Here is a 13,549-nt window from a genome sequence, read left to right on the forward strand (position 1 = left end):
TCCGCAGACGCCTTAGTTTCCTGGGTAACAGCTAACCAGACCTCCACATCCTTACGGCTCAGAGGCATAACCAGCTGACCGTCCTGCTTCCTACGAAACTGTTCATCGTAATCTCTCCAAACAAAGCCCTTGGATTTGACAAAAATATCATACTCCAAATGAATATACTTTATTACATTACGGTGCTCCGTTGGGCGCGTTTCAAGGTAGCAGGCCGAAAAAAACAGTATACCGCTAAGTCAATGATGAAAACCCCGGCAAGCATCCTCCCCGCCACCCCCGGGTTTTTTGGCTTTATCTAAAGCTTTCTTCATGTCATCGGTTAGAGAAAAAACATCCACAAATTTACCCTTGCGAATCTTGTCCCTAACCCGCTTAAGTAAACCCCTGTCTACTGCCTTATTGGCACAGTGAACCATACCAGCATCTTCAACAGGCGCTATGATAGGAACCAGAGCTGACTGACGCTTAGCTGCCTTCCTAACCAAACGCTGTGCAACCAGTTTAGCTAATTTACGCGGGCGTGGCGGAGAGCTAGACGAGGAGCTACTATCGCTAAACCCTGAAGATTCCATATCAAACAGCAAAGGAGGGACAGCAGACTCACCAACGGCCGGACCCGACATCCCGTCACAGACAGCCTCAGGCACCGCGACATCAGGGGCAATCACGTCACCTGCAGCAGGACCAGCCACGGAGCTACCACTCGAGATCCCAGCACCACCAGAAGCCATCACTGGAACACTAAGCAAAATGCTGCGGCGAGACATAGAGGACGATAAATCACTTGACACCACAGCGGGGGTACCCGGAACTGTCTCTGGGGGAAAAACTGGGACAGGAGGAAAAGGAGGTAAAGGGGGAGGGGCAGCGCAAACCGCAATGTGAGAAGGCACTGGTGGGCGTGGGGCAGGACCCTGTGGGGGAGCAAAATGTTGCAGCCACGAAGGAGCGGAAGGTAAATGACCAGGCGCAGGGTAATGCGGGAAAGGGTATGGCTGAGCAAAAGAGGGGTGCCAGTAAGGATAAAAAAGGGTAATGGGAACCTTGGCCAGAAGCAGAAGGAAAAACAGATGGTTGGGAAACTGAAGGAAAAACTGGGGAGGACCATGAAGTGAGGGAAGGAGCAGAAGAAAACATAGGGAAAGCAGGATGGGCCGCTGAAAGAGGAAAGGGGGGGAGGGAGGAAATGGGCTGTGGGTGGAGGCTGGGAGGGATGGGGGGGTTCATAGATAGATGGAGTTGCCCCCCCGGCAGGAACTGCAGGGTGATGAACAAAGGAACCCCCAGGGAAATTGGCCCCCATGAAAATAGGGGCTGAAGAATGGTGAAATGGAGCTGGGCAAGTGGACAAAATGGCGGCCGCAGGGGTGAAGGGGGGTGCGGCGCTGGCCGCATGGAGGGCCGGGCCCCCCGCAGCTAGATACAGCGCTGCGGGGGGGCACCCGGCAGCAGGGGACTGAATAAAGGCAGGAGCGGCGGGAGGAAGGGCCGGGCTGGAGGGACACGTGGGCGCCGGAAGTAACCGCGCGCCCGCGAGTTGTTGGTGAGCCGGGCCCCCCGCAGCTTGATATAGCATCGCGGGGGGGCACCCGGCGGGGGGGACTGCAGCAGGCCGCTTGAGTACCCGCGGGGAAAAACGCCGGGCTGGGGCTGCACGCGGGCGCCGGAAGTAACCGCGCGCCCGCGAGAGCCTGGTGGGCGGGCGCCAGTGAGAGCGGTGACCCCGCAGGAGACGGGGACTGCTCGCCCAGAGGGAGAGAGGGACTAGGAGGCGGCCGCGTGTAAGCGGCGGTGGGGGGCGTGGCCGGTCCCCAGGCAGAAGCGGAGACCTCGGCCGGGACCAAAAGAGAAGGTAGGCTCAGGCGCCGACGTGAAGGGGGAACGGGGGAAGGAACAGGGGAATCCATGAATCGGCAGGGGGGGGGTGCAGAACGTTTAGGGCGGGGCATTAAAAAGGGGGCAAAAGGAGGGGAGGATATGGAAAAAAGGGGGGGGAGGGGTGGGGGATGGAGCAAGGGTGAAAATAAGAAAGGGAAACAAAAGGACACAAAGGGCAAACAAACAGAAAAATACAAGAGGCAGGGAGAATACAACAGATAGATACAAAAGACAGAATAATATAAGATAAATATCACCGGATACAGGTCCTGAGGATGGCACCAAGGGACAAACACCGTCCAGAAAAGGAAGTTGCTGGGCGTACACCAGCCTTATAAAGTCCACCAAGCCACTCCCATGAGCTCCCACATGGTCAGCGACCAACCAACCATGATAACCCCCCAAACTACTCTACCTAGCAACTGCTGACAAATTCCAACCAATTACAAAAAACTAAGGACTCTTATATAGATTTAAACTTAATCAGTTCTAATCTCTTCTTAACATTATTACACATAACAATTTATGGACATCTATGGTTTCATTTCTTTGCATGTCTGGATTGCATGGGTTGTTGAAAATGTAATTACAATAGCCCCATTACAAATATATTTACTGAGAAAAATGTTGATGTGTTTAATACTTATTTTACCCACTGTACATAATATTAGCCCCATACCAACAGTATATACCAACAGTATATACAGCATTTCCCCTGCAGATATTAGCCCCATACCAATAGTATATACAGCATTGCTCCCACAGATGTAATATACATATTATCCCCATACCAACAGTATATACAGTATTGTCCCCACAGATGTAATATACATAATATTACCCCTATACCAACAGTATATACAGCATTGCCCCACAGATGTAATGTACATAATATTACCCCCATACCAACAGTATATACAGTATTGTCCCCACAGATGTAATATACATAATATTAGCCCCATACCAACAGTATATACAGCTTTGCCCCCACAGATGTAATATACATAATATTATCCCCATACCAACAGTATATACAGCATTGTCCCCACAGATGTAATATACATAATATTACCCCCATACCAACAGTATATACAGCATTGCTCCCACAGATGTAATATACATAATATTAGCCCCATAACAACAGTATATACAGCATTGCCCCCACAGATGTAATATACATAATATTACCCCCATACCAACAGTATATACAGTATTGTCCCCACATTTTGTAATATACATAATATTACCCCCATACCAACAGTATATACAGCATTGCCCCCACAAATGTAGTATACATAATATTACCCCCATACCAACAGTATATACAGCATTGCCCCCACAGATGTAATATACATAATATTACCCCCATACCAACAGTATATACAGTTTTGCCCCCACAGATGTAATATACATAATATTACCCCCATACCAACAGTATATACAGTATTGTCCCCACATTTTGTAATATACATAATATTACCCCCATACCAACAGTATATACAGCATTGCCCCCACAGATGTAATATATATATTACCCCCATACCAACAGTATATACAGCATTGCTCCCACAGATGTAATATACATAATATTACCCCCATACCAACAGTATATACAGCATTGCCCTCACAGATGTAATATACATAATATTACCCCCATACCAACAGTATATACAGCATTGCCCCCGCAGAGTAATATACACAATATTACTCCCATCACACTGATATTGGGGTAATATTATTGTATATATTACATTTGTAGAGTGAAATGCTGTGTATACTGCTGTCATGGGGCAAACATTGTGTATATTATAACTGTGTGGGCAATGCTGTATTTACTGCATTGCCCTCACATATACAATGTACACAATATTACCACAGCAGTATATACAGCATTGCCCCCCAGCAGTATACACACCATACTGCATGCCCCAGTTATGATCAGCAGCTGGCCTCACCTCATGCTGATTCTTCACTTTGCTGCCAGTCAGCCTTCACGCAGCTGCCAGTGAGACTGGTTCCGGTGCTGCTTCAGGTAGCGATGGTGGCGGGGCAGCACCGTGGAGGCACTGTGAAAATTAGAGGATTCCATGCTGACCCGCGCAGGAAGGACTAGAGAAGTCCTTCACTGCACTGCCATCATGTGTAACCGCCGCTATGTGTGCCGCGCATGAGCCACCAGTGACGCGACAGGAGGAGGGGGGGTTGAGGCTCTTATCAGGGGATCGGGGGGAGGGCCTTGGACGGCCAATGGCAGGCTGCTGTAGCAGGAAAATAAAATCCTGTCTACATCAGCAGATTGATCACTGTGGGCATGTTTTGATTGGGGGCCTGTAGCTGTAGCTCTGTCTGCCACATTGGTAATCCGGCTCTGTGAATAGGGGGAGATGGGGGAAATAGGGGGGACAGAAGGAATAGGGGGAGATGGGGGAAATAGGGGGAGACAGAAGAAATAGGGGGAGACAGAAGGAATAGGGGCGATAGGGGAAATAGGGGGAGGTAGGGGGAAACAGAAAGAATAGGGGGAGATGGGGGAAGTAGGGGGAGATGGGGGAAATAGGGGGAGATGGGGGAGACAGAAGGAATAGGGGAGATAGGGGAAATAGGGGGAGGTAGGGGGAAACAGAAAGAATAGGGGGAGATGGGGGAAGTAGGGGGAGATGGGGGAAATAGGGGGAGATAGGGGAGACAGAAGGAATAGGGGAGATGGGGGAAATAGCGGGAGATAGAAGAAATAGGGGGAGATGGGGAAATAGGGGGAGACAGAAGGAATAGGGGGAGATGGGGGAAATAGGGGGAGATAGAAGAAATAGGGGTAGATGGGGGAAATAGGGGGAGACAGAAGGAATAGGGGAGATGGGGGAAATAGGGGGAGATGGGGGAAATAGGGGGAGACAGAAGGAATAGGGGGAGATGGGGGAAATAGGGGGAGACAGAAGGAATAGGGGAGATGGGGGAAATAGGGGGAGATGGGGGAGATGGGGGAAATATAGGGAGACAGAAGGATTAGGGGGAGATGGGGGAAATAGGGGGAAATATAGGGAGACAGAAGGAATAGGGGGAGATGGGGAAAATAGAGGGAGACAGAAGGAATAACGGGAAATGGGAGACAGAAGGAATAGGGGGAGATGGGGGAAATGGGAGACAGAAGGAATAAGGGGAAATGGGAGACAGAAGGAATAGGGGGAGATGGGGGAAATATAGGGAGACAGAAGGAATAGGGGGAAATAGGGGGAGACAGAAGGAATAGGGGGAAATAGGGGAAGACAGAAGGAATAGGAGGAGATGGGGGAAATATAGGGAGACAGAAGGAATAGGGGGAAATGGGAGACAGAAGGAATATGGGGAGATGGGGGAAATATAGGGAGACAGAAGGAATAGGGGGAAATAGGGGGAGACAGAAGGAATAGGGGGAAATAGGGGAAGACAGAAGGAATAGGGGGAGATGGGGGAAATAGGGGAAGATGGAGGAATAGGGGAAATATTGGGAGATGGGGGAGATGGGAGGAATAAGGGTAAAAATATGAATGTGGGGGAATAGAGAGGAAATGATCCCTGCACAATTGCTACTACTCATGAAATGGCTACAATACTAGTATGTACAGTATATACTGTAACCAGAATAATTATCTTCCATTTTGCCGAAAGTGTTGGTTCAACGTTATTTTACATTTTTCAGCCAAGTGATAGTAATTATATTAATGCTACAAACCCACAGAATGATTGTCATGACTAAACTGTAATTAGTGGTCTGAATGCTGGAGGGGGTAATTACATGTTCTAGATCTAAGTTACTGATGAATAAAATGCTGGTAATGGGAGATGTTAGTTACATATATAATACTAATCACAACGCTGGGGAATGTATGTGTGACTGTATAATATCTTTGTGTCATTTCCCTTTAGTACCCGGACTCGCAGTCCCCATCACACTCACCAATTACAACTCGGTTAATGTTCTTGGAGTCTCATGGACGACACCAGCAGGAAAAGTGGATCATTATAATGTCAGTCTAACAGGAGCCATAAATATCACAGTACAAGCTAATTCTACACAGCCACAATGGAATATGACAGGGTTATTACCGGGCAGAGAATATACAGTCACTGTACAGACACTTAGCGGTAACTGCAGCCAGACATCCGCCCCAGTGACAGAGGCAACATGTGAGTATGACCGGGGTCACGTGACTTTCTTATCATGTGATCATACATAGATTCTGCCAGATTCTGTCAATTACTTTATTTGTCAAATTAATATTAATTTCACAGTCACCTTTTCAAAATGATTTACTCATCAGTCTGTAAATAACACTGGGGAACAAGAATCTGTTTTTGAATCTGTGGACTCACAAATATGAAACGACAGTATGTATCATTGTGTTTAACAGATCCTTCACCACCAGGACCTCTGATCTTTAATGCAATTGGGACAAACAGCATCACACTATCCTGGGGAGAGCCAGCCAATATGACAGGTGTAATAAAGTCATATTATATAAGTTATTGGAATCCTTCAGACACTTGGACTGTATCAAGTAAAATAACAAATATCACCCTTCAGAGCCTGACATCTGGGACTAATTACACCATTACTGTGGTAACAGTCAGAGCCGGGGGGTATCAGAGTTCACCTGAGAGCGGTTCTGTCTACACAAGTAAGTTCACTTTTTCCTCATCTAACATTTAGCTAAAACACAGGTTCTCAATCTCATTCCTCAGGACCGCAAACAGAGCATGTTTTCCAGGTCTCCTCACAGAATCACAGGTGAAATAATTAGTCTCACCTGGGGATCTTTTAAATGTGTCAGTGAGTAATGACTACACTTGTGCACCTGCTGGGTGAACTGGAAAACGTGACCTGTATGGGGTTATGAGGACCGAGTTTGAGAACCTCTGAGCTAATATGATAGATATTTTGTTCAGTGATTTTAAATTGAAGAAGCAATAATTTAAATACAGACTTTGTTTTAGAGTTTAATGAAGTTAGAATACACAAAATGTTACCTACGTGTGTACATTGTATGAGGCACAAATCAGCACTATAATTCTAGCTATTATTGATATATAAAATAACACATTTTGGTAAATGTAATAGTCTGCTATCTGCAGGCATGACTGAGAACCCGACCAGTCAGCCCAACGTATCAAAGTGGCAATCATTTAAAAGACAAAACCAAGCTGGTGTTGCCTTTTAAATGATTTCCATTTTACATTAGCCAGACTCACCGGGTTCTCACTGATGCCTGCAATTCACAGACTTTTACATAGATGTTACATTTACCCTATCATCAGTTTGCAGAGACCCTTCCTATACGCACTGGCTGCACATAAACATACAGATATAGGGGGCGACAATATGTGTAGCTAGAGGTCCCCAATACTCAAGAAATCTATATGTACAAATTGGCTTAAGAAGTGGCTGCTGACAATTATAGCTCCTCTCCATTTAAAACAACAGACAAGTCCAAAGACCATTACAGAAAAAAAATGATGTAAGTATACAGTATATCTGTGGCTGTATTTTGAGTAACGCATGTTTAATACTTCCATTAGATACACGGAACTGTAGTTCTAGCTTCTAGACACACCCAGAGCGAGGGTGCCATCTTTATCAACTCACAAACATGCACCTGTCCTATAAGACGTGTAAAGATATGTTTCCTGATAGATGTGTTTTAGTGATACAGACAATCTCTAATGGGCATGGCTGACTTACAGCATTACCACGCACAGACCCCTCCATACTGTATGTCCATCAGAATCTCGTATTAGCATAAGGAAGTAAATATGGCTTACGCGGTTGCCCGCATTTACTGGCACTTTGAGTGTCACTCAAAATCAGCTCCACTATATGGTGCAGTAATTTAGCATTTGCAGATTCCTGTTTGTTGCCTGTTTTGATTCCATTCCAGCTTTTTGGCTGCCCTGATCGGTCTAGTTCTCATTCTGAATGTCTAGATTGCCACCTGCCCTGACCTTTAACTCACTGTTAAATACTCTTTATATTACCACCTGTCCTGACCCTGAATAAGCATTGGATTACCATGTGTCTGTCTTTTGTCCTGCTGCTATCTACTCATTAGATTACCTCCTGCCCTGACCCTTTTCCTGATAGCCAAATGCCATGACCTCTGCATTGATCTTTATCGCACCTAATTCTGGTTAGTGTGAGTACTTACATTTCACCTATGTGCACAGTAGTTTGTGTATGTTTTGCTTTACTTTAGGCCTTTCTTCCACCAATCAACCCCGACATGAAATCAATAGCACCCACAATGTATAATTAGGCCTCCTTCCCACAACCATCTTCAACATTACTCATCTATTTGCCTTTCCTACAGTCTCTGCATCATCCTCACATATGTAGAGTGGAAGGTTACAGATAATGGAGGCGTGGGAAGAAGAAAGGCAGGTGTCTGGTCCAGAGGATGGGCCAACCAGCAGGAAGTACATCAATTGCAGGAGCGACCCCTTTAAATTAATGTCAGCCCTAATAAGAATGGGCCATGTACATCTGTACTATAGGTTTTATACAGCCTATCATACCACCACTTCCAGAAAAGTATACCAGGAAATATCCCAGAGAGGCTCATGGCCATTGCTGCAAGCTTGTAATCCCCATTCAGTAAGGAATAATCCCAATCCACCAAACTCCTCTCATCAGGCTGTGCAAACATTTGCATTGCCACAAGTGCTGCCATCTTGGACCCATGTTCTTCCTTACACAAATAGACATGTGACATCACACAAGAGAATTTGCGTTAGTACTTGTTTTTTCTCCAGCACTCTTAAGGGGTTACTTCAAATAGAAATGAGCCAGTTTGGCCCAAACAAAAATTTGGATAGAAAAGTGTCCATTTGCTGCGCTGTTGTTGGCATCTCCACATCATTCACATCATGGGCATTGGCCTCCATTGAATCGACCCCTGGGGCTAAATGTGGAGGTGCTGTACTTTCAAAAGCTAATTGTCCCAATATCCTGGTTGAGGGTAATCTTCCAGGTAACAGAGTATTTGTAATTTCCTTGTTGTACAATGGGAAATGATAGACTAAAGTGTCAATGAGTTTTACTCACCGTGCGATCCACAGTTTTCTGGCTTGTGGCAGAGACATAATGAGGAGCTGGGATAGCTTACCATACTTATATGGGTCGATCATAGAATGAAAACCATGATCCCATTGTCAGACATGACTCTTCCAAAGGGTGCTGGGCTTCTTGTGGATGCTTCACAATTTTGCAGAGGATAGGAGCATCATTGTAACTAGTAAGATTGGAGCCCTCATGCCTCAGCTGCTCTGCTCAGAAAAGGAAACTGAGGGCCTGATTCAGACCCGGTCGCAAGCGCTGAGCGCTCGCAACCGGGTCGATGGTGGCCCAGAGCGCATGCGCACGATGGAGTCGGCTCCGTCGTGCGTATGCACGAGACCCGGATAGCGACGGGCAATCCGTCGCTCCGGGTCTCGCACCAAAGGGGGCGTTCTGTTAATGTTGAGTGACAGCACACCCCCTTTGGTGGGCGGGCCGAGGGGGTGGCAGCCCAGACTGAGGCGTTCCCATGAGAACGCCTACCGTCTGGGGGCGGCCCCACTGACATCACAAGTGATGTCAGTGGGAGAGCTTTCGGCTCCGTTTGAGCCGAAAGCTCTCTGGGGCTTGCGGCCACGAGACCCTACCACGAGGGTCTCATCGCAAGCCCGATAGTCGCGATGGTCTTGACCATCGCAACCATCATCCTGGCCGCTCACATTAGCTGTGGGTGGCAATCCACAGCAATGCGAGCGGCCAGGAGGCCGCTCCATACAAAAAAAAAAAGACGCCCTGATTCAGAGCGAGCGCTCTGTCAAAGCGTCCGGCTCTGAATCAGGGCCTGAGTTTAGTGCACAGGTTTAGAATTCGCTTCCACGAGTGCTCGCACCACAGCTTTGCACATTTGTAATAAACTTAAATGAGTTAAAGGAACATGTGTCATTTCGTTTGTAATTCAGCAACTTTTAAAATAGAAAATACACAATATACATATAGCATTGCAAGGACTGTATGTAAATTCTCTGCATAATAATGATTTAATCATTCCACAGGTCTTCCATATCCGCTTACGAACGTGCGGCCCGTTCTATCGTCATCAGGTACCGCAATGAATGTTACATTCCTGGCTTTTAGTAGCTCTAATGGACCCATAGTGGCGTATGCTCTCATACTGACAACTGGTAAATATAGCGTCCAATATTTATATTCATTATTTATATAAGAAGCCGTGAAATTATAATAAGACCAAATTGTGCGTGGCCATTTCTTTGGCGCGTGATATGGAACGTGGACATTCAGAATGTAGACACCAGAATGATGACATAATCTGAATGTTGATTTGTACATTATGTTGACATACAAAATGTCGACATGGTCATATTTTCAACATTTTGATTGTGGAAAGTCAGCATGTTGGCATAGCCTTTTACCAGTGTCTAAGCCCTAACCTAACCCTAACCACAGACTAATCCTAAACCTAACTCTAACCGCAGCCTAGCCAACACCTAACACTGACATGTACTGTCCACATTCAACAATGTCAACATAATAATCGTGCCGACATTGTGAATGTAAACATTTTTGCTGTCAACATTTCGACTACTGATATTCTGAATGTTGACATAATGACTATGCACCATCTCTTTGTTATGAACCCAGGGGTGTCAGTGCGCTGTTGACCAGGGCTACCAAGAGGGAATGTGCCATGGTTTTGGAATCCCTCGCATGTGCAATTTGTTGTGTGACCCAAAGTAAAATTGTTCCAAATAGAGTCAATTTCATATCTAGACATCAGGATATCCCAACAAATCTTGACAACAAAAAATCAATGGAACCAATGGTTCTCATGTCAGTGGTACACAACTGGCAGACTTCAGTCTGCATCCAAACCACTGCTGACAATGGGCCTGATTTAGACCCGGTCGCGAGCGCTATGCACTCGCAAGCGGGTCGATGGTGGCCCAGTGCGCATGCACACGAAGGAGCCGGCTCCGTCGTGCGCATGTGTGAGACCCAGATAGCGACCGGCAAACCGTTGCTCCGGGTCTCGTACCAAAGAGAGCGTGCTGTTGATGTTGAGTGACAGCACACCCACTTTGGTGGGCTGGCCAGGGGCGTGGCTGCCCAGACGGAGGTGTTCGCATGGGAACACCTACCGTCTGGGGGGGCCCCACTGACATCACAAGTGATGTCTGTGGGAGTGCTTTCGGCTCTGATAGAGCCGAAAGCACTCTAGGGCTTGCGGCAACGAGATCCTACCACAAGGGTCTCGTTGCAAGCCCGATGGTCGCGATGGTCTTGACCATCGCGACCATCTTCCTGGCTGCTCGCTATAGCTGTGGGTGGTCACCCACAGCTATGCGAGCGGCCAGGAGGCCGCTCTAAAGAAACAGAAGGATGGCCCTGATTCAGAGCGAGCGCTCTGTCAGAGCGTCCGGCTCTGAATCAGGCCCAGTGTCCCAGACTTGCATGGTTTTTCTCCCTCAAGCTTAATAAACATAGGTATGTACAAGGTGGGCCAGGTATACCCTAATGTCAGGCCTGCACCCTTTTCTTAACATTTTTTTGTTCTTTCAATTATCTGAGCAGCTGAGTGGTAGCCGAGGAGGAGGGCTGGTAGCAGAAGAGGATGATTGGTGAGCGAAGGAGGAGGGTTGGTGAGCAGAGCAGGGCTGGTATCAGAAGGTAAGGTTCAGTGAGCAGAGGAGGACTGCTAGCAGAGGAGGAGGGTTGGTAAGCAGTGGAGGATGGATGGTGGCAGGGAAGGGGGTGGTAGCAGAGGAGAAGGGCTGGTAGTAGAAGAGGAGGATTGGTGAGCAGAGGAGGAGGGTTGGTGAGCAGAGGAGGGCTGGTAGCAGAAGGTAAGGTTCAGTGAGCAGAAGAGGGCTGCTATCAGAGGAGGAGGGTTGGTAAGCAAAGGAGGGTGGTTGGTGGCAGGGAAGTGTGGTGGAAGCAGAGGAGAAGAGCTTGTAGCAGAGGAGGAGGGCTGGTGAGCAAAGGAGGAGGCTTGGTGAGGAGATGCGGTTGGTTGGTGAACAGAAGGTTGATAAGCCGAGAAGGAGGGTTGCAAAGCAGTGGAGGGTGGTTGCTTGGCAGAGGCGGAGGGCTGGTTAGTAGAGGTGGATGGTTATTGAGCAGAGGAGGCTGGAGGGTTGGTTAGTAGAGGAGGGCAGTTATTGAGAAGAGGAGGAGGGTTGGTTAGTATAGGAGGGTAGTTATTGAGCAGAGGAGGAGGGTTGGTAGCAGGGAAGGTGGTTGGTAGTAGAGAAGGAGGGCTGGTGAACAGAGGAGGACTGGTAGCAGAGGATGAATGTTGGTGAGCAGACCAGCACTCAATACTGTAGTTATGAAAATCGGACCTTTAATCCAACATTGGTACAGGTAATGTCCACCCAACTGCATCCATTTCAGTTATGCTACTGCCTACTGGCTATCATCAGACTGTGGCAGACTATATATATATTAAACAAATTCATTCAGGCAGCCCTCCTCATGTTAATAGAAAAAGCCACAATTATAGGCGCCCTCCAACCAAGTCTCACAGGAGACATATACTGTACAGTAACTATGGAGCAGAAAGCGGCACTCAATGTGAAAGAAAGTCAAATGAGGCAGCAGATCGTTACCATTGTTTCAATGTTAGGATATTATGCCCTGACAAAACTTTCATCCTAACATTGAAACTTTGCTAACGTTGCTGCTTGACAGAGGCGATTATATCCCTGATTCAGAGGTGGAGGCTACGTCGATGTTGGATGCAGTGGTGCGTTTTTTTGCCACTACGCACACATACAGTGATTAAATAGCGACTGCGGACGCAGTGAGGATTTATTTGCAAAACGACAAGTTGTGACCATTTGAGGAAGGTAATGGGGATGGCGACAAAAACACAGGCGTGTCGTCCCCGTTTTCTGGGCGTATCCTAGTCTGTCACTGCAAATTAATTTGCGGTTGGACTGGCCCCGGTGCGGTGTCTTAGGTAAGATGGACATTCTGAGACACCATAATGTTGCTCAGAAGTTCGATGTGTGACGGATAATGTGTCTTTTGTACGCAAGTGGTGGAGCTAAGGCGCTGGCAGTGGGTGTCTCTGTACACAAGACGGCGGCTGAGTTATTAGCATGTCACAAGTCTGCTGTGTCCGATATTGCAATTGCTACTGCGTCCACCTCTGATCAGGCCTGGTGTGAGTGTCTGTGCTGCAGCTGGAGGGGGAGCATGTACGGTTATAGGATGTCCGTGTATGCTTATTAGTGAGACACCTCCACAACCTGTCTGCTGTCCACAACAAGGCATGTCCTGTGCTTCTCACTTTGTGTTACTATTGGGGTGATCAGTTGCGCCTATCTAGTTATTTGCTGCTGTCTTTGGCATAAGCGCCATACTGTATTTGAATGTCACCTAAAGTAAATGAGGAGGGTGATATTGCCTATAATATCACCTTTACAGAAGACAGGTGGACTGGGATTTAGGACCTGAGTCAGACACAGTGGAGCAATGTTTATCATATGTGTGTGCGTCTAAGTCGAACTGCGCATACGTCACGATTGTGTTAATACAGTGTCACAGTACATATCTGGATGCACGCTATGAGAAATGTATGGGGCGTTCCTGGACCGTGACTGGGAGGAAACAGGAGGG

At 47.2% G+C, this 13,549-nt stretch overlaps 1 protein-coding gene across 1 annotated transcript in view; it reads left to right on the forward strand.

The window, feature by feature from the left end:
• LOC148539145 (receptor-type tyrosine-protein phosphatase eta-like) overlaps positions 1-13,549 on the forward strand; it is a 168,045-nt gene that overhangs the window by 35,407 nt on the left and 119,089 nt on the right. Inside the window, exons 9-11 of the mRNA XM_088451818.1 lie at positions 5,785-6,045; positions 6,270-6,536; positions 9,961-10,089. Coding sequence (XP_088307944.1) covers positions 5,785-6,045; positions 6,270-6,536; positions 9,961-10,089 — 657 coding nt within the window. The remainder of the gene's footprint in view (positions 1-5,784; positions 6,046-6,269; positions 6,537-9,960; positions 10,090-13,549) is intronic.

Source organism: Taudactylus pleione, unplaced genomic scaffold, assembly GCF_031769625.1.
Source record: "Taudactylus pleione unplaced genomic scaffold, aTauple2 ptg000027l, whole genome shotgun sequence".
NCBI classification, from domain to species: domain Eukaryota; kingdom Metazoa; phylum Chordata; class Amphibia; order Anura; family Myobatrachidae; genus Taudactylus; species Taudactylus pleione.